This window comes from Hemiscyllium ocellatum, chromosome 33, assembly GCF_020745735.1.
Source record: "Hemiscyllium ocellatum isolate sHemOce1 chromosome 33, sHemOce1.pat.X.cur, whole genome shotgun sequence".
NCBI classification, from domain to species: Eukaryota; Metazoa; Chordata; class Chondrichthyes; order Orectolobiformes; family Hemiscylliidae; genus Hemiscyllium; species Hemiscyllium ocellatum.
The window spans coordinates 10,335,668-10,360,449 of NC_083433.1; the positions used below are offsets into that span (position 1 = coordinate 10,335,668).

At 46.1% G+C, this 24,782-nt stretch overlaps 1 protein-coding gene across 4 annotated transcripts in view; it reads left to right on the forward strand.

Moving 5' to 3' along the window:
• The first annotated feature begins 6,429 nt into the window (after positions 1-6,429).
• The window catches only part of LOC132831424 (ETS-related transcription factor Elf-5-like), a 34,957-nt gene continuing 16,604 nt past the window's right edge, over positions 6,430-24,782 (forward strand). For 3 of the 4 annotated variants that reach the window (XM_060849570.1, XM_060849572.1, XM_060849571.1), the window contains exons 1-3: positions 6,430-6,676; positions 16,778-16,951; positions 23,522-23,608. In XM_060849570.1, the coding sequence (XP_060705553.1) occupies positions 6,592-6,676; positions 16,778-16,951; positions 23,522-23,608 (346 nt within the window). In that variant the 5' untranslated portion in view covers positions 6,430-6,591. The remainder of the gene's footprint in view (positions 6,677-16,777; positions 16,952-23,521; positions 23,609-24,782) is intronic. The other variant, XM_060849573.1, reaches the window with a different exon arrangement.

Here is a 24,782-nt window from a genome sequence, read left to right on the forward strand (position 1 = left end):
TAGTTTGGGAATATGGTCAGCGTGGACTGGTCGGACCGTAGGCTATGTTCCTTGCTGTATAACGCAATGACATCCTTGAGTAACATTTCAGTTTCTCAAAAGTCTGCTTCAGACCCACTGGGAATTTTTTTTTTTGTTCAGCTATTGTTCTGATCTTTCCATTATATGGAAAAATATCTGGAACTTGTTCTTGTAACTGTTCTGTCTCTTTAACCTTTACACACTGATGCTGTCTTTTATTTGCTGGTTGCAAATTTGCCCTTTCACTATCTTTAAAGGTGAATATTCCTCCTTCGATGAAAAGGGAGTGGAAAGCAGCTAGCTCTTCTTGAGACTTTCAAGTATCTCCACACAAGAGGGATTTTTTGAAGCTTTCTCTTTGTAGGCTCAGTGGTTCTTTGTTGCACAGTTCCCCACAAGCTATGGTCACTTGGTCGGAAGCCAACCAGAATGGTGTTGCCAAGCAATTTGCCTTTAGTACAGAACCCACGGTGTTGGTTTCTGCTTTCACTAAGTCAGGAAAAATACATCATTCTCTGAAACATACAATCTGCTGCAGTAAACGACAGCACGGTGGCTCAGTGGTTAACACTACTGCCTCACAGCGCTAGGGACCCGGTTTCAATTCCATACTCAGGCGATTGTCTGTGTGGAGTTTGCTCATTCTCCCTGTGTCTGCGTGGGTTTCCTCCGGGTGCTCCGGCTTCCTCCCACTGTTTAAAGGTGTGTAGGTTAGACGGATTGGCCATGCTAAATTACCCATAGTGTCCAGGAATGTGTAGGTTAGGTGGAATGCAGGGACACAGTAGGGGGTGAGTTTGGGTTGGATGCTCTTCAGAGGATCTGGGTGGGCCTGAAAGACCAAATGGCCTGCTTCCACACTGTAGGGATTCTATTCTAAACAGGATGTTTAAAACTGAAGCTATTTCATTACAGTCTCCTTGGTTTAAAGCAGTATCTTCCTTTCATTTTAGTCCACAGTCCAAAAATAAGGGAAAGAAAAAAAAGATGTTGGTTGTAGATTGTGGCAGCAAGGTGGGTCCAGTCACTGTGGTTTCCAAACCCATCAAGATTGAGAAGACTATGATAATGCCCCAAGGTCCCCAGGTTAAAGCAAGCCACATGCAGGTCTCTACCAGAGTAAGCTTATGACCCTGAGTAGATGTCATCGTTGAATCAATGGACAATCAGTGAAGATGAATGGATCCCCAGAGACTGAGAAAAATACCTGAAAATGGCAAGAAAACACGAAGCAAAAAAGAAGTCTATTCAGTCTATAAAGCATGCTCTAAGGGAAGATGATGGCCTAGTGATATCACTGGACTACTAATCCAGAGATATGGATAATGTTCTGGGGACCTGGGTTCAAATCCTGTCATAACAGATCACGGAATTTGAATTCAATTACAAGATTCTGGAATTAACTGTCTAATGATGACCAGGAAGCCTTTGTCGATTGTTGGGGAATAAACCCATCTCGTTAACTAATGTCCTTTAGGGAAAGAGACTGCTGTCCTTATCTGTTCTGGCCTATGTGTGACTTCAGACCCACAGCAATGTGGTTGACTCTTAATTGTCTCTGGGCATTTAGAGATGGACAATAAATGCTGGGTAGGCCAGTGAGACCTACATCCTGTGAATGAATTAAAACAAAACCTAAACAGGGTGCTGGAGAAACTCAGCAGGTCTGGCAGCATATGTTTAGAGAAAATCGGAGTTAAAATATAAAACATAGACACTAAGTTAGTCTGGAGCAGTAAGACTGTGCTATTTTCTGTTCCTGTAGATTGTTAAGTTGCAAAGATGACCTTTAGAAGAGCAATGTGCTTTTCCTGATGTAATTGGAAGAATAGGGAAAGTTTCCATGTTATTGATGATTATGTCTGCAGGAAGTATGTTTGATTGCAAATCCTATTGAATTGCATGGATCAGTTGGAGCAGCAGTTACAGGCAATGAGGAATTTACAGGAGCTGGGGGTGTGATAGATGGCAGGAAGGAAGGAAGAAAAACTGCAGGTACACTCACGGAGACAGGTTACCTCCAGGAAAGGTAGTGCAGGAGTCTCCTTTGAGTAACCCCATCTTAAACAAATGTGCTGTTTTGGAAAATGTATGGGGTGGTGGGCTCTGAGGGGAACATAGCACTGACAGCCAGGTTTCTGGTACCCAGCCTGGCTCTAATGTAATGAGGTTCCAATGATCGATTGTGATAGGGGGCTCTCTAGTCAGAGGCACAGGCAGAAATGTCTGCAGCCGACAGCAAGAAATCAGAACAGTGTGTTGTCTCCCTGGTGCCAGGGTCAAGGATGTCTCAGAGAGGATGCAGAATATTCTGAAAGGGGAGAGGAACCAGCAAGAGATCATTGTACACATTAGAACAAATGATATAGGAAGGGAAAAGGATGAGCTTCTGAGGAGAGAATATGGGAAGTTAGTCAGGAATTATAAAAAGGAAGTCCTCAAGGGTAGTAATATCTGGATAACTTCCGGTGACACGAGCTAGTGAGGGTAGGAATAGGAGGATAGAGCAGGTGAATGTGTGGCTGTGGAGCTGGTGTATGGGAGAAGGATTCACATTTTTGGAATATTGGAACTTCTTCTGGAGTAGAAGTGACCTGTACAAGAAGGACGGATTGCACCTGAGTTGGAAGGGACTAATATACTGGCAGGGAGATTTGCTAGTGCTGCTCAGAAGGTCTTAAACCAGTAAAGTGTGTGTGTGTGTGGTGGGGGGGGAGGTGGACCGAGGGAGATAGTGAGGAAAGAGATCAATTTGAGACTGGTATAGTTAGGAATAAGAACAAGTCAAACAGTCAGGGCAGGGAGGAACAAAGCAGAGAACCAGGTTGGACTGATAAATCAAACTGCATTTATTTCAATGCAAGGGGCCTAACAGAGAAGGCAGATGACCTCAGGGCATGGTTGTAACTGGAATATCATAGCAATTACAACAACGTGGCTCAGAGATAAACAGGATAACTAGAAAATTGAAAGCCTTCAAAAATAAGATAACTAGAGCCCAGAAATGATATGTTCCTGTTCATGTGATGGGCAAGGCTGTTGGTGTCGGGAATGCTGGATGACTAGAGAAATTGAGGTTTTGGTCAAGAATAAGATGGAAGCATATGACAGGTGTGGACAGCAGAGATCAAGTGAATCCTTTTAAGAGTATAAAGGCAGGAGGAGTACTTACTTAAGAGGGAAATCGGGATGGCAAAAATGGGACGTAAGATAGCTTTGGCAAATAGAGTTAAGGAAAATCCAAAGGGGTTTTATAACCACATTATGACAACAACTATAACAACAAAAGGGTAACAAAGGAGAGAAAAGGACCCCTTACAGACCAGCAGGGCAATCTATGTGTGGAGCTGCAGGAGTTGGGGGATATACTAAATGAGTAATTTTCATTAGTATTTACTGTGGAGTAGGATATGGAAAATGTAGAACGGGGGAAATAAATAGCAACATCATTAAAAATGTCGATATTGCAGAAGTGGAAATGCTGGATGGCTTAAAATGCATAAAACTGGATAACTTTGGATAGGATATGGACTTGATCAGGTGTACCCTAGAACTCTGTGGGAAGCTAGGGAAGTGATTGCTGGGTCTCTTGCTGAGATATTTGCATCATCAAGTGTCACAGCCGAGGTGCCGGAAGACCGGAGGTTAGCAAACACGATGCCACTGTTTAAGAAAGGTGGTAAGGAAGAGCCAGGGAGGTATAGACCAGTGAGCCTGTCGTCAATGGTGGGCAAGCTGTTGGAGGAATCCTGAGGGACAGGATTTACATGTATTTGGAAAGGCAAGGACTGATTAGGGATAGTCAACATAGCTTTGTGCAGGGGAATTTGTGTCTCACTAACTTGATTGAGTTTTTTAAAAAGTATCAAAGAGGATTGTTGAGGGCAGTGCGGTGGATGTGATCTATATGGATTTCAGTAAGGCATTCAACAAGGTTCCCCATGGGAGACTGGTTATCAAGGTTAGATCCCATGGAATAGAGGGAGAGCTAGCCATTTGGATACAGAACTGGCTCAAAGATAGAAGACCGAGGGTAGTGGTGGAGGGTTTTTTTTTCAGATTGGAGGTTTGTGACAAGTGGTGTGCCACAAGGATCAGTGCTGGGTCCACTACTTTTCTTCATTTATATAAATGATTCAGATGTAAAAATAGGAGGTATAGTTAGTAGGTTTGCAGATGACACCAAAATTGGTGGTGGAGTCGATAATGAAGGTTACCTCAGAGTACAACAGGATCTTGTTATGGCCATGGAGTACCAGATGGAGTTTAGTTTAGGTAGGTAAATGTGAGGTGCTGCATTTTGAAAAGGCAAATCAGGGCAGGACTTATACACTTAATGGTAAGGTCCTAGAGAGTGTTGCTGAACAAAGAGACCTTGGAGTACAGGTTCATAGTTCCTTGAAAGTGGAGTCACCTGTTGATAGGATAATGAAGAAGGTGTTTGGATTGCTTTCTTTTATTGGTCAGAGCATTGAGTACAAGAGTTGCGAGGTCATGTTGCACCTATACAGGGCATTGGTTAGGCCGCTTTTGGAATATTGTGTGCAATTCTGGGCTCTCGAGGAAGGAGGTTGTGAAACTTGAAAAAGTTCAGAAAAAATTTACAAGGCTTTTGCCAGGGTTGGAGGATTTTAGCAGGAGAGAGAGACTGAATAGGCAGGGGCTGTTTTCCCTGGAGCATTCAAGGTACTGAATAGCTTATTCCTATTACAATGCTGCCTGAAGAGACTCAGGGGCATGTTCATGTTGCAGACAATCAAGGTCACTAATGGGAATATATCACCATGGATCAATATTATTTTTCCTCTCATAGGCTGAGTTTGGGCAGGAGAAAGTGAGGACTGCAGATGCTGGAGATCAGAATCGAGAATGTGGAGCTGGAAGAGCACAGCAGGTCAGGCAGCATCCGAGGAGCAGGAGAATCGATGTTTTGGGCATAAGCCCTTCAGCAGGAATTTAGGCAGCCTCCTGTCTCAGACAATGATGGAAGAGGGGGCCAAATGCTGGCAAATGAGACTAGATTAATTTACGATATCTGGTCGGCATGGACGAGTTGGACTGAAAGGGTCTGCTTCCGTGCTGTACATCTCGATGACTGTATGTTTTGAGTCCAGTGAACCTTCATCACACGACTCAAAACTTTAACTCTTCCTTTCTCCACATGCTGCCAGATCTGCTGAGTTTCTCCAGCACTGTCTGCTTCTGTAGTTGTTTTTGTTTATTTTCCTGCTTCAACTTAATTGTGCGGGTGAATTTCCCTTCCATACCTCTTATTGACCCCTGATTTTAGGGAATATTCACTTTCTTCTCCCAAGGGCGGCACGGTGGCTCATTGGTTAGCACAGCTGCCTCACAAGCACCAGGGTCCCAGGTTCGATTCCAGCCTTGGGTGACTGTCTGTGTGGAGTTTGCACATTCTCCCTGGTGCTCTGGTTTCCTCCCACATGTCCAAAGATGCGCTGGTCAGGTGAATTGGCCATGCTAAATTGCCAATAGTGTTAGGTGCATTAGCCTGAGGGAAATGGGACTGGCTGGGTTACTCTTCGGAGGGTCGGTGTGGACTTGTTGGGCCGTAGGGCCTGTTTCCACACTGTGGGTAATCTAATCTAATTACCCCCTCCAAAAACCAGTCTGTTATTAAGCCTCTCCATAACTCTCAGTCTCATTTTCATCAACAGCTCGAAGAGAGAGCTCTAACTGAGGGTCGCCAGATTCGAAACATTAACTCTGCTTTCCTTCCACAAATGCTGCCCAAACTGCTGAGTTTCTCCAACAATTTTTGTGTTGGACAAAATAAATTGTAGTTTCACTTAATGACCCCTAGGTACTGTACTTGTACAGATTTCATTGAGAGAGTTAAATGAATGGGTAAAGCCGATTCTGAACTATATATAGCATAAGGAAGGGCTGGTAATGATTTGCTGAATGGCCTTCTGAGTGGTGTTAATTTTGGCAACCTAATCAAGTTGTCTTTCTGTTGGGAGGTGCAGTTTAGTCCACCCATGAGGCAGCACTATTGTCACTAAACAGAGCCAGAGAAAGACCGACAACACTCTAAGTAAAAAAATATATTTTACTTCTCTCTTTGCAATGTCGCCTGCCAGCTTCCTCCCAACGGTTGGCATTGATTGCCAGGGTCATGCCAACAGCTTCACGAAATTGGATGCCAAGTGCTAGCATCATGTTGCCACCACAGGAATGACAGGGATGTTAAACCAGTTCTTGGTAAAGGTGAGTTGGCATTGGTCCACAAATACCTCAGCCTTACAGGGAAAAATAAACTGCTAAAACCTGAAACATATGTGTAATTTTCTCTCTCTGTCTCTCACACCCGCATGCGCAAACACACACAAGACACTCGTCAGTCTATGCTGGTCACCCGTACAGTGAGGACATTCCCAAAGCTGTTGAAATTTGTCGCCCAGAGATTGGGATTTGGCTCCCAGAAGCCCATTTGTTTCTCCCTCCGTCTCTTGGGAACGAGGGAGAGTTTAATTCTGCCAGTTGTGTGTTCTCTTGACCTCCCGGGACTGCGAAGCTCTGTGGGCTGAGACCACCTGCGAAGGTGAAATGTATTTCCAAGAGCCACCAATGATCCCCATTCACCGCAAACTGGGAGTTTATGACAATATCACCACCACAACCAACGGAACAGGTAAACCAACTGGTATTTGTTTTACACAACCAAATGATTGTGGCGGCTGGAGATCTGAAAGAAAAATAGAATTTGCTGGAGAAACGCAGCAGGTCTGGCAGCATCTGTGGAGAGAGAAACAGTTAACATTTCTGTTTGGTACTTCATCAGTTGTAATGAATCTTTAGGACGTCTTGACACTGTGTATAAATTTAAGTTTTTAAAAATAAATCGCTGAGGTTTAACTTAAATTTGAATTAAATAACTTTTCTTGTTCATTTAAGCAATGTGGGTATCTCTGGCAATGATTGTATAAATGCAGCCACCTCCACATTGCATTGAGTATAGGAGTTGGGAGGTCATGTTGCAGCTGTAGAGGACTTTGGTTCAGCCACTTAGAGTCATGAAGTCATAGCAATATACGGAGACAGACCATTTAGTCCAACTTGTCTTTGCCGACCAGCTATCCTATATAAATCTAACCCCATTTGCCGGCTTTTGGTCCTCCCCTCTAAACCCTTCCTATTCATATACCCATCCAAATGCCTTTTAAATGTGTAATTGTACCAGCCTCCACCAGTTCCTCTGGCACCTATTCCATACATGCACCACCTCACTCTCTGCATGAAAAGTTGCCCCCAAGGTCCCTTGCCCCGCTAACCTTAAACCTATACCCTCCTATTGTGGACTCCCCACCCCAGATAAAAGACCTTGCCTATTTATTCTATCCATGCTCCTCATGATTTCATAAATTTCTAAAAGGTTACCCTTCAGACTCCAATGCTCCAGGAAAAATAGCCCCAGTTTATTCAGCTACTCCCAGATATTAGCAAGCAGTTTGACACAAAGCATGGTAGAGGTTTGGAACTCACCTTCAACAAATAGTCATTAATGTTGGATCAGTTGTTTGTGTTGAATCAGAGATAGATAAATATGTCAAGTCGAGGTATTAAGTGACATGGGCCAAAGGCAGGTATATGGAGTTAGACCATGGAACAAGCTCAAGGCACTGATTGTCCAAGTCCATGAATGAATACAAATCTCAGAAAAGATTTACAAGGAGGTTGCCAGGGTTGGAGGGTTTGAGCGATCGGGAGAAGTTAAAAAGGCTGGGGTTGTTTTCCCTGGAGCATTGAAGGCTGAGAGGTGACCTTATAGAGATTTATAAAATCATGGGGGGCATGGATAGGGTGAATTACAAAAGTCTTTTTCCCTGGGGTAGCTAAGTCCAGAACTAGAGGGCATAGGTTTAGGGTGAGAGGGGCAAGATATAAAAGGGACCTAAGGGGCAACTTTTTCATGCAGAAGGTGGTGCATGTATAGAATAAGCTGCCAGAGGAAGTGGTGAAGGCTGGTACAATTACAATATTTAAAAGACATCTGGATGGGTATATGAATAGGAAGCGTTTAGAGGGATATGGGTCAAATTTACATAGGATAGCTGGTCAGCATGGACAAGTCGGATCGAAGGATCAGGTTTCGTGCCGTAAATGTCAATGGCTCCATGATTTCACATCAGCTCTGACGAAGAGTTATCTAGACTCAAAATGTTAGCCTGCTCTCTCTCCATGGATGCTGCCTGAACCCTATCCATTATGATTTCCAGCATTTTTTTGTTTTCAGTTGCCCATCCTTAATTGCCCTCTATTAGAGCAGCTTGCTAGGCCATATCAGAGGGCAAGCGGAAGTGGGTACCGCAGATGCTGTAGATTAGAGTCAAGGCAGGAGTGGTGCTGGAAAAGCACAGCAAGTCAGGCAGCATCGGAGGAGCAGGAAAATTGACGTTTCAAGCAAAAGCTTTTCGATTTTCCTGTTCCTCGGATGCTGCCTGGCCTGCTGTGCTTTTCCAGCACCACTCTAATCTTGACTCACATAAGACGGCAGTTAAGAATCAGCCAATTTCTGAGTCTGGAGTCAATGGTACGCCAGACCAGGAAAGCACAGCAGATCTCTTTCTCTAAAGGACTTCAGTGAAGCATATAGTTTTTTATAACAATTAATCAGAGTTCCACAGTCACCATTACTGAGACTAGATTTATATTTCTGATCTGAAGAATGTTCTTATTCTGAAGAAAGGTCATATCAGACTCAAAACATTAACTCTGCTTTCTCTTTCCACAAATGCTGGCAGACCTGCTGAGTTTCCCCAGAATTTTCTGTGTTTACTTTATATTTCAGGTTTTATTTTTAAATTAGAAACTGAAACTTATTTATTCAGACACCATTAGTTGCAATGGTGGGATTTAAACTCTCACCTTCACACATAAATGTGATTATCAGGGTTGCTGAGCCAGCTACATTAGCACTATCTCACTGCCTTAGTTATAGAGTCAGAGAGATATACAGCGCAGAAACAGATGCTTCAATCCAACTCGTCCATGCTGACCAGATATCCTAAATTAATCTAGTTCCATTTGCCAGCACTTGGCTCAAATCCCTCCTAACTTTTCCCATCCAGATGCCTTTTAAGTGGTGTGATTGTACCAACCTCCACCACTTTCTCTGGCAGCTCACTCCATACGTACACCATCCTCCACATGAAAATATTGCCCCTTAGGTTCCTTTTAAATCTTTCCCCTCTCACCCTAAACCTATGCCACCTGGATTTTGACTCTCCCACTCTTCATCTATTTATTCTATCCATGCACATCATGACTTTATAAACCTAATAAGGTTACCCCTCAGCTTCCGACAGTCCAGGGAAAATAGCCCCAACCTACTCAGCCTCTCCCTGTAGCTCAAACCCTTCAACCCTGGCAACATCATTGTAAATCTTTGCTGAACCCTTTCAAATTTCTCAACATCCTTCCTAAAGCAGCAAGACCAATGCAGTTTTGTAAACATGGCCTAACCAATGTCCTGTACAATTGCAACATGAATTCCCAACTGCTATATTCAATGCTCTGACGAACAAAGGAAGGTATTTCCACTGTTTTCCTCACTATCCTATACACCTGCGCCTCTACTTTCAAGGAACTATGAACCTGCACTCTAAGGTCTCTTTGTTCAGCAGCACTCCCCAGGACCTTACTGTTAAGTGTATAAGTCCTGCCCTGATTTGCCTTTCCAAAATGCAGCACTTCACATTTATCTAAATTAAACTCCATCTGCCACTCCTTGGCCATTGGCTCATCTGATCAAGATCCCATTGTACTCTGAGGTAACCTTCTTCACTGTCCAATATACCTCCAATTTTGGTGTCATCTTCAAATTTACTAACCACACCTCCTACATTCACTTACATAAATGATGAAAAGCAATGGACCCAGCACCGATCCTTGTGGGACACTACTGGTCACAGGTCTCCAGTCTGAAAATCAACCCTCCACCACCACCCTCTGTATTCTACCTTCAAGCCTGTTCTGTATCCAAATGGCTAGTTCTCCCTGTATTCCATGGGATCTACCCAGTTGACTGCACTGGGCAGCCAGGCTTTTATGAACAAGAAAGCAAAACTTACATTTTATATGAAGCCGGCTGCCGTAACTCAGGCAAATCGTCAGTGAAAAAAAGTCACTGATTGGACTGAATAGCAAACACCTAATTTGCATGTGCTGATAGAAAGAGAAGCCTGGTTCAGAACTAGTGTTCATAAGAACGAGAAAAAATGATGATCAGATTCCAATATGTGGAGAGGTGCAAGTCATGATGTTTTTATTTACAGACCACTGCAGATAGCTTTGCATAATATGACAGACTTCAATGAGGTACACAAGTGTGTACCCAGGAAATTGAGTGGAGTCAATAGTCATTCAGTGACCCATTTCCAAGACAATACCTTTCTCTCAATGTACTGCACATGTTTTCTCTTGATTTAATCAGCATGGCTGGCGAGGCTGCATTTATCAGACTGAAGTAGGGGAGGTGAGCCAGTTATGTCATGGTAACGTCACTAGACCTATAATCCAGAGACCCAGGTTAATGGTCTGGGACATGAGCTTGAAACTCCCACCATTGCAGGTGGTGAAATTTGAATATAATATAAAGCCAGCTTAATGTAACCATTGTTGATTGTTGTAAAATGCCATCTGATTTGCTATCTCCTTTCGGGAAGAAAAGTCTGCTGCTCTCAGTCGGGCCTAGATGTGACTCCACATACACAGCCATACATTTGACTCTCAATTACCCTTACAGCGATACAGTGATGTCTGAGTCCCATGAATTAATTTAAAAATTTTGGGCTGCTGTCTTGAGTCACTGCAGTCCCTGGGGTATTGAGACAGCCAGAGTGCTGAGAGGATGGATTGTAACCCAGGTACAGTGATATAGTCAGGACGGTGCACACCTTAGAGGTTTTTATCTACAGACGCCTTGGTGTTCCCATGAATCTGCTGCCCTTGTCCTTCTAGTTCAGGGGAATCCACAGTGGGGAGTTGGACCCCAACTGGGGTCATGAGTTGAAATATCAAAGTCAAGAGCTCTGAGGCAGCAATACAAGCCCTGCCAAAGTTGTACCAGCTGTATAGCTGTGCTCCAACTCTCCCAGAGGGATCATGACAACTTTCAATAAACAAAATTTAAGCAAATAAAGAAAATCTGGAACTAAGTGCCTAATGATAACTGTGAATCCATTGTTGATTGTTGGACAAATCCATCTGGTTCACTCATGCTCTTTAGGGAAGGAAATTGCCATCCTTACCGGGTCTGACCTATGTGTGACTCCAGACCAATGGCATTGTGGCCGTTAACTGCCCTCTGGGGCAATTAGGGATGGGCAGTAAATGTTGGCATAGCCAGCGATGCCACCATCCTGTGAATGAATTAAAACCTCAAAATGCGGTCACAGAGGAAATTAAGTTTGGGAAGCACTGTTGAAGGTGGTAAAAGTCGCAAGGTGATATCAGAAGAAACTTGATGAGTTGCTGTAGTGCATCTTGTAGATTGTATACACTGTGAGTTGGTGGTGAAAAGAGTAAATGGTGGATGGGATGCCAATCAAGTGAGTTCCAGACAGTGTCGAGTTTGCATGCAAAGATCACCACATGGTTTCTGGTTCAAAAGCTTGTTTCCTATTTTCTGACAGACCGGAGAATTATTTCCAATTGACATCCCATGCCTACCCAATAAAAATAACTAATAAAGAGAAGACTGAGGGGGCCCTGATAGTAGTCTATACCATCATGAAAGGGTTTGAATGCATGGATCTGGAAGAAATATTTCCAAGTGAGAACAAAAGTAAGGCTTCATAAAAGTATTGATAAATCCAATTGGAGTTCAGGAGAAACCTCTTTACCCAGAGGATGGTTAGAATATAGAACTTGCTACCACAAAGGAGTAGTTGAAGTGAATATCATTTAAGTTGAAGCTATATAAGAAAATCAGAAAGAAAGCAGTAAAATTCTATGCTAATTATAATGTCAGGATACATGGATGAAGGACATTAATTAATCAAGCACTTAGAGGATTAATAAAGAGAGCTTGATCATCAGTCTTAAAAGCCACATTGTAATTTTAAATTTGTAAATTTCCTTTGGGGCTTTGTCTTTAGCTAAAGTGACCTTTAAAGAGTTATTAATCTGGCCTAATTCCGTTCATTTGGTTTAATTTAGTTTAAATTTCTTAAATGTATAAAGACCCACGCCTCCACAGCCGATGGACACCACAGGAGCTGGAGTGCATGACAACCTCAAAATGAAATGCTGATTTATATCTAAGTAAAATTTCCTGACCCGAGTTTGACTTAAGTAACAGTGCCAATATCAGTTAATTTTCTTTCATTAGTTTAAATTATTTATCTAAAATACTATGAATGGAAACTGAAAACAATAATATTTTGTAAGTTTAGCTTGATTTTTATTAGATTTGTGTTACACCAGTTCTTTCACCAGTTTAATTTGGCTTAATTGGTTGTTTAAAATAGTATAAAGTGAGGCAATAAGGCTCTTGTGGCAGTGGTAGTGTGCCTGTCTCTGAGGAGCAAGTGAGGACTGCAGATGCTGGCGATCAGAGCTGAAAATGTGTTGCTGGAAAAGCGCAGCAGGTCAGGCAGCATCAAAGGAGCAGGAGAATCGACGTTTCGGGCAAGAGCCCTTCTTCAGGAATGAGGAAAGTGTGTCCAGCAGGCTAAGCTGAAAAGTAGGGAGGAGGGACTTGGGGAGGGGCGTTGAAAATGCGATAGGTGGAAGGAGGTCAAGGTGAGGGTGATAGGCCGGAGTGGGGGTGGGGGCGGAGAGGTCAGGAAGAAGATTGCAGGTTAGGAAGGCGGTGCTGAGTTCGAGGGATTTGACTGAGACAAGGTGGGGGGAGGGGAAATGAGGAAACTGGAGAAATCTGAGTTCATCCCTTGTGGTTGGAGGGTTCCTAGGTGGAAGATGAGGCGCTCTTCCTCCAGCCGTCGTGATGCTACGGTCTGGCGATGGAGGAGTCCAAGGACCTGCATGTCCTTGGTGGAGTGGGAGAGGGAGTTGAAATGTTGAGCCACGGGGTGGTTGGGTTGGTTGATCCAGGTGTCCCAGAGGTGTTCTCTGAAACGTTCTGCAAGTAGGCAGCCTGTCTCCCCAATATAGAGGAACCACATCGGGTGCAGCGGATGCAGTAAATGATGTGTGTAGAGGTGCAGGTGAATTTGTGGTGGATATGGAAGGATCCCTTGAGGCCTTGGAGGGAAGTAAGGGGGGAGGTGTGGGTGCAAGTTTTGCATTTCTTACAGTTGCAGGGGAAGGTGCTGGGAGTGGAGGTTGGGTTGGTGGGGGTGTGGACCTAACAAGGGAGTCACAGAGGGAGTGGTCTTTTGAGAGCGCTGATAGGGGAGGGGAGGGAAATATATCCCTGGTGGTGGGGTCCATTTGGAGTTGGCGGAAATGACGACAGATGATACAATGTATATGAAGGTTGGTGGGGTGGTAGGTGAGGACCAGTGGGGTTCCGTCCTGGTGGCGATTGGAGAGGGGGGGCTCAAGGGCGGAGGAGCGGGAAATGGAGGAGATGAGGTGGAGGGCATTGTCGATCATGTCTGGGGGGATAATTGCAGTCTTTGAAGAAGGAGGTCATCTGGGTTGTATGGTTTTGGAATTGGTCCTCCTGGGAGCAGATGCGGCGGAGACGAAGGAATTGGGAATATGGGATGGCGTTTTTACAGGGGCAGGGTGGAAAGAGGTGTTGTCTAGGTAGCTGTGGGAGTCGGTTGGTTTATAGTAGATGTCCATGTTGATTTGGTCGCCCAAGATAGAAATGGAAAGGTCTTGGAAGGGAAGGGAGGAATCTGAGACGGTCCAGGTAAATTTGAGTTCGGGCTGGAAGGTGTTGGTAAAGTGGATGAACTGTTCAACCTCCTCGTGGGAGCACGAGGCAGCGCCGATACAGTCATCGATGTAGTGGAGGAAAAGGTGGGGGGTGGTGCCAGTGTAACTGCGGAAGATGGACTGTTCCACATATCCTACGAAGAGGCAGCATAACTGGGGCCCATGCGGGTGCCCATGGCTACTCCTTTGGTTTGGAGGAAGTGGGAGAATTGGAAAGAGAAGTTGTTCAGGGTGAGGACCAGTTCAGTCAGTCGAAGGAGGGTGTCAGTGGAAGGGTACTGTATGGCGGGAAAGGAAGAAGTGGGCTTTGAGTCCTTTGTGATGGGGGATGGAGGTGTACAGGGACTGGATGTCCATGGTGAAGATAAGGCGTTGGGGACCGGGGAAGCATAAATCATGGAAGAGGTGGATGGCGTGGATGGTGTCGCGGATGTAGGTGGGGAATTCTTGGACTAAGGGGGACAGGACCGTGGTTGAGGTAGACATGGTCCTGTCCCCCTTAGTCCAAGAACTCCCCACCTACGTTCGGGACACCATACACGCCCTCCACCTCCTCCATGATTTTCGCTTCCTCGGTCCCCAACGCCTTATCTTCACCATGGACATCCAGTCCCTGTACACCTCCATCCCCCATCACGAAGGACCCAAAGCTCTCCGCTTCTTCCTTTCCGGCCGCACCAACCAGTACCCTTCCACTGACACCCTCCTTCGACTGACTGAACTGGTCCTCACCCTGAACAACTTCTCTTTCTAATCGTCCCATTTCCTCCAAACCAAAGGAGTAGCCATGGGCACCCGCATGGGCCCCAGCTATGCCGGCCTCTTCGTAGGATATGTGGAACAGTCCATCTTCCGCAGCTACACTGGCACCACACCCCACCTTTTCCTCCGCTCCATCGATGACTGTATTGGCGCTGCCTCGTGCTCCCACGAGGAAGTTGAACAGTTCATCCACTTTACCAACATCTTCCACCCCGATCTCAAATTTACCTGGACCATCTCAGACACCTCCCTCCCCTTCCAAGACCTTTCCATTTCTATCTCAAGTGACCAAATCAACACGGACATTTACTATAAACCGACCGACACCCACAGCTACCTAGACTACACCTCCTCCCACCCTGCCCCCTGTAAAAATGCCATCCCATATTCCCAATTCCTTTGTCTCCGCCGCATTTGGTCCCAGGAGGACCAGTTCCAATACTGTACAACCCAGATGGCCGCCTTCTTTAAAGACCCCAATTTCCCCTCCGACGTGGTTGACGATGCCCTCCACCACATCTCCTCCACTTCCCGCTCCTCCACCCTTGAGGCCTGCCCCTCCAATCGCCACCAAGACAGAACTCCACTGGTCCTCACCTACCACCCCACCAACCTCCATATACATCACATCATCCGTCATCATTTCCGCCATCCCACCACCAGGGATATATTTCCCTCCCCTCCCCTATCAGGATTCCGAAAAGACCACTCCCTCCGTGACTCCCTCGTCAGGTCCACACCCCCCACCAACCCAACCTCCACTCCCAGCACCTTCCCGTGCAACCGCAAGAAATGCAAAACTTGCGCCCACACCTCCCCCTTTACTTCCCTCCAAGGCCCCAAGAAATCCTTCCATATCCGCCACAAATTCAACTGCACCTCCACACACGTCATTTACTGTATCCGCTGCACCCGATGTGGCCTCCTCTATATTGGGGAGACAGGCCACCTATTTGCAGAATGTTTCAGAGAACACCCGGACCAACCAACCCAACCACCCTGTGGCTCAACACTTCAACTCTCCCTCCCACTCCATCAAGGACATGCAGGTCCTTGGACTCCTCCATCGCCAGACCATAACAACACGACAGCTGGAGGAAGAGCGCCTCATCTTCCGCCTCGGAACTCTCCAACCACAAGGGATGAACTCAGATTTCTCCAGTTTCCTCATTTCCCCTCCCCCCACCTTGTCTCAGTCAAACCCTCGAATTCAGCACTGCCATCCTAACCTGCAACCTTCTTCCTGACCTCTCCACCCCCACCCCAATCCGGCCTATCACCCTCACCTTGACCTCCTTCCACATATCTCATTTCCAACGCCCCTCCCCCAAGTCCCTCCTCCCTACCTTTGGACACACTTTCCTCATTCCTGAAGAAGGGCCCGTGCCCGAAACATCGATTCTCCTGCTCCTTGGATGATGCCTGACCTGCCTGTCTCTGAGCCAGGAGTCTGGTGTTCAAGTCCCAGCTGCTCTAGAGGGGTATCTCTGGATAACATCTCTGAATGGGCTGATTTAACAAAAGGTGAGGAGTGGCCTAACATGATAAAAGAGGGTGTAGAAAGAGCCTGGAACATGGGATAGGATGGTTGGTAAGTAGGACACAGATCTATGGAATGCTATATTCCCTAAGTAAATCTACTATAGTTTCAAAATTGATGAACCTATCTTGGGTTGGATAAGCAATGGAAAACCAATGGGGTTAATTGAAAACATTGGGGTGAGACTCATGTGGAGCATAAACAGCCCAAAGCAGTTACCTGGCCTGTTTCAGAGCTAGTACCCAAATGAGATAGTGTCAAAGAAAAACACAGGATCCCATATTCAATTCCTGTTCTGTGGACATGGTGGAGGTACCACTATTGGTCGAGTAACGTGTTGAACTCGTGACAGTGGCCACTTGAGATAACGATCGATGGCCCTCAGAAGAGTTGATCTATGTTATGGCACAATTCTGAAGCAGTTGAGACTTGAACCCAGGCCTCCACCACAAGAGCCCCCCCAATCCCCGCACTCTCCCTCAAAATTGAATCCCAACATGAGCAACACATTGAGGAGAAGGGAAGACACATGGAATTAAACAAAGATTTTCTACCTATTCTATTGTATCTTCTCCACAGAACTGGCCATGCCCTCCAAACCTATTGTGTCCGAGCGATCTGATATTTTCCTTGGAAGCAGAGATGCAGAGTTCTTCCTTCCATTTATTCCCACCAATTTTCATCCAACAATGGAAAGAGAATTTCCGGAGACGAGGGATTCACATCTTCCCACTGAACGCAGCATCTTCAAAGGCAAGCATTGACCAGTCCATAACTGTAACCTGCAAAAGTCAAGTCGCAAGAAATTATACTAGGGTGTAGTTTTAAAAGTTTTGACAGAAATCCCCAAGCACACATCCCACTTACCACTTATCACGTCTCACATTTCTCATATACTGCGTTCCCAACACGTTATTTTCAGAAGGAAATTATCTCAGCTGTGTTTGAATGAAACAACAGTATCCATTTCCACCGTGCCCTCAGGGAGTCTGTTCCATAGATTTGCCACATACTTGCGTGTTTCCTCAGAGAGGTGTCAAATTTATCATCCACAAAGTTTAGGCCATGCTATCTGCTTCTACTGTATGCAACAACCTGTGAGACATTATCTAGTCCAGTTGGAATCTTATGTTTCCATCAAGTTTTTCCTGTGTCCATATTTCTTCATGGAGCAGATCTAATATTCAATCTATTGTTATAGAATTGTACAATACAGAAACAGACTTGTCCATTAATTTAGATATCCTAAATTAATCGAGTCCCATTTTCCTGCATTTGTCCCATATCCCACTAAAATGGGCAGTGACTAGATCAGGTCGGTCCCTGCGGGCCCGGTTGAGATGCTCAGTGAAACATAACTCCCAGGCACCGCCCGTTCTACTTCCCCTTCCCACTCCCTTTCCAACATGACCATCCTTAGCCTCCTCCATTGCCACAACGAATCAGACCGCAAATCAGAGGAACAACATCTCATCTTTCGCCTGGGTACCTACAGCCTGGAGGACTCAAAATCAAGTTCTTCAGTTTCAAATAACCTCTCTCCCTATCCCCTGACTCCCTTCCCAGCCCCTCCCCCTCCCTTCCATTCCTTTCATCAACCTTTCCTTCAAGCCACCAACTGGATTCATTCCTCCCATCGACCAACCAGGTCGTACCTTCTACCTGGCTTCACCAACCCCCACCTCACCACCCTGCACACTCACCCTTTTTATCTGCAGCTCCCCTTACACCTCCCCCAGACCCCCGTCCTGAAGAAACATTGACTTCTCCACCTCCTAATGCTGCTTGGCTTGCTGTGTTCTTCCAGCCTCCTGCTTGTCCACTACTTCCTTGGCAGCTCAATCCATCCACACACTACCCTCTGTGTGAAACGGTTGCTCCTCAGGTCCCTTTTATTTCTTTCCCCTGTCCCCTTAAGCCTATGTTCTCTAGCTTTGGACTCACTACCCAAGGGAAAAGACCTTGGATATTCATCCAATCCATGCCCCTCATGATTTTATAAACCATAAGTCTGAACAACTTCTCTTTCCAATCCTCCTACTTCCTCCAAACCAAAGGCGTAGCCATGTGCACCCGCATGGGCCCCAGCTAAGCCTGCCTCTGCATAGGATATGTGGAACAGTCCATCTTCCGCATCTACACTGGCACCAACCCCCACCTTTTCCTCCGTTATATCGATGACTGTATTGGTGCTGCCTCGTGCTCCCACGAAGAGGTTGAACAGTTCATCCAATTTACCAATACCTTCCACCCCGGCCACATATTTACCTGGACCATCTCAGACTCCTCCCTCTCCTTCCTAGACCTCTCCATTTCTATCTCGGGCAACTGAATCAACACGGACATTTACTATAAACCGACTAACTCACACAGCTACGTAGATTACACCTCCTCCACCCTGCCCCCTGTAAAAACGCCATCCCATATTCCCAATTCCTTCTTCCCCGCCGCATCTGCTCCCAGGAGGACCAGTTCCAATACCATACAACCCAGATGGCCTCCCAGACGTGGTCGACGATGCTCTCCACCGCATCTCCTCCACTTCCCGCTCATCCGCCCTTGAGCCCCACCTCTCCAATCGCCACCAGGACAGAACCCCACTGGTCCTCACCTACCACCCCACCAACCTCCATATACATCACATCATCCGTCGTCATTTCCGCCACCTCCAAATGGACCCCACCATCAGGGATATATTTCCCTCCCCTCTCCTATCAGCGTTCCGAAAAGACCACTCCCTCCGTGACTCCCTTGTCAGGTCCACACCCCCCACCAACCCAACCTCCACTCCTGGCACCTTCCCCTGCAACTGCAAGAAATGCAAAACTTGCGTCCACACCTTCCCCCTTACTTCCCTCCAAGGTTCCAAGGGATCCTTCCATATCCGCCACAAATTCACCTGCACCTCCACACTGCATCCGCTGCACCCGATGTGGCCTCCTCTTTATTGGGGAGACAGGCCACCTACTTGCGGAACGTTTCAGAGAACACCTCTGGGACGCCTGAACCAACCAACCCAATCACCCCGTGGCTCAACATTTCAACTCCCCCTCCCACTCCAACGACATGCAGGTCCTTGAACTCCTCCATCGCCAGACCGTAGCATCACGACGGCTGGAGGAAGAGCGCCTCATCTTCCACCTAGGAACCCTCCAACCACAAGGGATGAACTCAGATTTCTCCAGTTTCCTCATTTCCCCTCCCCCCACCTTGTCTCAGTCCCAACCTTCGAACTCAGCACCACCTTCCTAACCTGCAATCTTCTTCCTGACCTCTCCGCCCCCACCCCACTCCGGCCTATCACCCTCACCTTGACCTCCTTCCACCTATCACATCTCCAACGCCCCTCCCCAAAGTCCCTCCTCCCTACCTTTTATCTTAGCCTGCCTGGCACCCTCTCCTCATTCCTGAAGAAGGGCTCATGCCTGAAACGTCGATTCTCCTGCTCCTTGGATGCTGCCTGACCTGCTGCGCTTTTCCAGCAACACATTTTCAGCTTTAAAAGATAAGCCAGGACGGTGACAGATTACAGTGGGGAAGGGGTTTTCTTTTAGATTAGATTCCCTACAGTGTGGAAACAGGCCCTTCGACCATAACCAGTGCACACCGACCCTCCGAAGAGTTACCCACCCAGACCTATTTCCCTCATGACTAATGCACCTAACACTATGGGCAATTTAGCATGGCCAATTCACCTGACCTGCACACCTTTGTGACAATCACCCAAGGCTGGAATCGAGCCTGGGACCCTGGTGCTGTGAGGCAGCAGTGCTAACCACTGAGCCACTGTACCTCCCACACTCCAGGGAAAATAGCCCCAGCCTATTCTTGACTTCCAGTTCTGGTCTTCCTGATAGTAGTGTACAGATGATGGAGTTCTGAAGTGCAACAATAGAAGAACTTGCTGACTGGGACAGAGTGACCACTCCTCCTCCTACCTCCCATGTTCCCTTGACATTGTCAGAGTTTGGAGCAGAGCTATCGAACTGACTGCCAGGGATATAGTGAGTCACAGAGATAGGGTTTTTGAGCACCAAACAGAGGATCCTTGGAACGGATGTCTATCCATCCTGGCCATGACCTCACCAGAAGCAAGACTGAGAATGAGGAGAGTCAGAAAGCCACTTCAAACTGGTGCAGTCCAATGCCAGCACTGTTAGTGTGAGAAATAGAGGGAATCAGACAAAGATGCTGAGACAACGATCCCCTCATGGGGAATCTAGAACTAGGGGAAACAGTTTAAAGACTGAAGGGTCTTTCATTCATGATGGAAATGTGGAAGAACGTCTTCTCTAAGAGGGTCATTGCTCCTTGGAATTCTCTTCTCAAGAGTGAGGCAGGGACTGGGTCATTGAATATATTCGAAGCTGAGTTCCAAAGAGTTTTTATTGGTAATGGAGCCAGGGTTATGGGGGGATAGGCAGGCAAGTAGAGTTGAGGCCACAGCCATATCAGCCACTATCTTCTTGATTAAAGGAGCAGGTTTGAAGGGCTGAATGGCCTACTTCTATTCCTATATCTAATGATCTCATGAAACATGGGAGAAATTGGAGTAAAAGTAGATGCCATTGGTGAAGGTAAATAGGATGGAGGTAGATCAGTAGGTTAGAGGGAATGGCAAAGGGCCAAGCACTGGGGAGCAGAGGAGAGACAGGCTGGGGAGGTGAGAAATGCCACAGTGCAGAAGGAGGCCATTTAGCCCATCGTCTCTGCATCAGCTCTCCAAATAAGCAATTCACTTAGTGCCATTCTCTTGCTTTCTCCCTGTAACCCACCACATTTTTCATTTTGGAAGATTAGATTAGATTCCCCACAGTATGAAAACAGGCCTTTTGGCCCAACTAGTTCACACTGACCCTCCGAAGAGTAACCCACCCAGACCCATTCCCCTATCTCATATTTATCCCTGACTTGGCAATTTAGCATGGCCAATTCACCTGGCCTGCACATCTTTTGGATTGCGGGAGGAAACTGCAGCACCCGGAGGAAACCCACGCAGACACGGGGAGAATGAGCAGACTCCACACAGACAGTTGTCTGAGGCGGGAATCGAACCCGGATCCCTAGCGCTGTGAGGCTGCCGTGCCATCTACTGAACCACAATGCCACCCCAATCCAAGACCATCAGATTCCCTCTCAAATACTTCAAGTGTTTCCACTGTACTCTCAGGAAGTGCATTCCAGACCCTCACCACACACTACATGAAGAAACGTTTTCCTAACATCACCTTTGCTTCTGTTCCTAATTACTTTAAATCTTTGCCCTTTCGACCCTTTCATAAGAGAGAATATATTGCTTCCTATTAACTTCCACTGTCTGGACCTCTCATGATTTTAAAAACTCCTAATGGATCCCTTCCCCAAGCAAAACAAAGGCTCAGTCAGATGGCCAGGAATTGGAAAAGAAGGTAATCAAATAAGTAGATGTTTGGTTTGATGAGTGTGTTGAGGATCTAGGAAAGATGCTAGACATGGAGAGGCATTGCAGGGTATGGAATGGATATTCCTTGCTCTCCCTCTCTTTCCTTATGACCTCTCTCCCTCTTTTGTGAACCTCCCTTTACCTCCACTATCAATGATGACTCCAGTCAATTCCGACCATATATCTTGCCACAGGAAATCCATTGAACAGAATGCTCTTCTATTCTGCATTTTAAGGGATCGCCTTTTATTTTGTCTCTTTGTCCCACCTAAAGGGATATCTTTACTTCTGTATTTCCTTGGATGGCTTGTGGGAGATGGATCCTGGGGAATCTTCAGGGTGAGTTTGGGGGATTTTGAGCAGGACTGCAAGCGAGTGAGTTGTCCACCAGAGAGATAATAGTGTTACATTTATCAACAAGACAAGTTGTTGGTTTTAGTTCATTTTAATATTGCCCCATTCCAATTGACAATTATAGTCTCAAGACGCCCATGCCTCCTGTTGAATTGCCAACTAGTCAATCAGACTTTCCAACAACTCCACCGCTACATCCCACTCTCATGGCCACCAGCATCCTCACTTCACCCTCTCCAGTCCACATATTTTATCCCATAAGAGTTGGTCACCCCTTCAGTTGAAGGGGCCTCCCATTGCAGTATTTCAAGGGCTCCAGGGACAGCGATTAGATTAGATTACTTACAGTGTGGAAACAGGCCCTTCGGCCCAACAAGTCCACACCGACCCGCCGAAGCGCAACCCACCCATACCCCTACATTTACCCCTTACCTAATACTACGGGCAATTTAGCATGGCCAATTCACCTACCCCGCACATCTTTGGACTTGTGGGAGGAAACCGGAGCACCCGGAGGAAACCCACGCAGACACGGGGAGAACGTGCAAACTCCACACAGTCAGTCGCCTGAGGCGGGAATTGAACCCGGGTCTCTGGCGCTGTGAGGCAGCAGTGCTAAGCACTGTGCCACCGTTGCAGAAGATTCCCAGTTTACTCCGCATGCCACAGAGATTCTCAGTCTAACATTGCAGTTGATCCAAATGCACTGTGATAGTGGGTCCCAAAGCAATGTCATAGTGGATCTCAATATACTAAATCCATGGATCCCATTGCGTGGTTGAAATGGATCCCAAAACACAGGTGCAGTAGGTCCCACTGCATTTTTGCAGTAGTTTCCATTGCCTAGTTACAGTGAATCCCAGTGCACCATTGCAGTGGATCCCAGTGTTCAGTTTTCATAAAGCCCGTTCATTGCTGCCATGGCCCCTAACACAGTTTCAGTGGATCTGATCACATTGCTACCCAAGTGGATCACAATGCATGGTTGGAGTGGATTCCAATACACCTGAGCAGTTAATCCAAGCCCAGTTGAAGTGGATCCCAACACATTAGTGCAATGGATCCTATAACACTGTCACAGTTAGTCCCAAAACTGTTTTGGTGGATCAAACAGATTGTTTCAGCAGATCCCAACTTGGATCCCACTGCATTGTTTCAGCAGATCCCAACGTGGATCCCAGTGCATTGTTTCAGCAGATCCCAATGTGGATCCCAGTGCATTGTTTCAGTGGATCCCAGTTGCAGTACCCACTCCAACACCTTGCTGTGGTGGATTCCAGTGTGCTGTTTCAGTAAAGCCCAATGACACTGTTGTAGTGGATCCCAGGGCAGTGACTCTGACAGTAGGAGCAAATTCACTTCAGTCCTGATGAAGAGTCACTTAGACTCGAAACGTTAGCATGCATTTTCTCCATGGATGCTGCCTGACCCACTGTGATCTCCATTTTCTGTTTTCAGTAGCTCTGAGAGCTGTCTTACATCTCCAGCTATCAAGCTGCTCGGCAGCTTTCGTAACCTGACACTTGTTTGTCTTGTTTCATTTCCAGGCTTGCTGGCAACCGTGACAACGTACCACAGTAATCCCTGGCAAGTGGGCCATCCGGTTAAACAGGTTCTCCCCAGCATTGACTTTTGTAAGTAGCAAAACTCGAGGAGTCAGGGGATTTACAGCAGACAAAAATAACTCTCAAATCCAGGATGTACAACACAATTGTAGAATTGTTATAGCACAGGGGATGATTCAGCCTGTTGTGTCCATGTTGGCTTTCTCCTCAAGCAGTAAAAAATGAGGTCTGCAGATGCTGGAGATCACAGCTGCAAATGTGTTGCTGGTCAAAGCACAGCAGGCCAGGCAGCATCTCAGGAATAGAGAATTCGACGTTTCGAGCATAAGCCCTTCATTTCTCCTCAAGCAACTCAGCCTGTCTCGCTCTCCACTACCCTTTCTCCAGCAGCACTGACTTTTCTTTTCCTCTACAGATAATGATGTATTTCCTAATACCTAGCACAAGAAACATTTGTCCAACCAAACAAAGCACAACTTATATATAGAGTCATAGAGTCAGACAGCACGGAAACAGACCCTTCGGTCCAAAACATTCACGCCTATCTGTCTTCCCAAACTAAACTAGTCCAATCTGCTTTTGTTTGGCCCTTATCCCTCTTAATCTTTCCTAATCATAGTTAAAAATCACAACTAGCTTCCAACTAAACCTGTTGGACTATAACCTGGTGTTGTGTGATTTTTAACTTTGTACACCCCAGTCCAACACCGGCATCTCCACATCATTTCCTAATCATGTACTTATACAAATGTCTTTTAAATGTTGTAAACGTACCTGCATCCTTCACTTCCTCTGGCAGTTCATTCCACACATGAACCACTCTTGTAAAAAAAGTTGTCCCTCATGTCCTTTTTAAAACTCTCTCCTCTCAGCTTAAAAATATGCTCCTTAGTTTTGAACTTTCCCACCTGAGGGAAAAGACCCTTGCTATTCATCTTTTTAAGCCCCTCATGATTTTATAAACCTCTATAAACGGCGCCCGTCAACATCCTACGCCCCAGTGAAAAAAGTTCCGGCCTATTTTTATAACTCAAACCCTCCATTCCTGGCAACCTCCTGGTGAATATCTTCGGAACCCTCTCCAATTTAATAATATCCTTCTTATAGCAGGGCAACCAGAACTGCACACAATATTCCAGAAGGTACTTCACTAATGTCCTTACAACCTCAATATGACATCCCGACTCCTATATTCAATGAAGATAAGTGTGCTAAATGCCTTCTTAACCACCCACTCTACCTG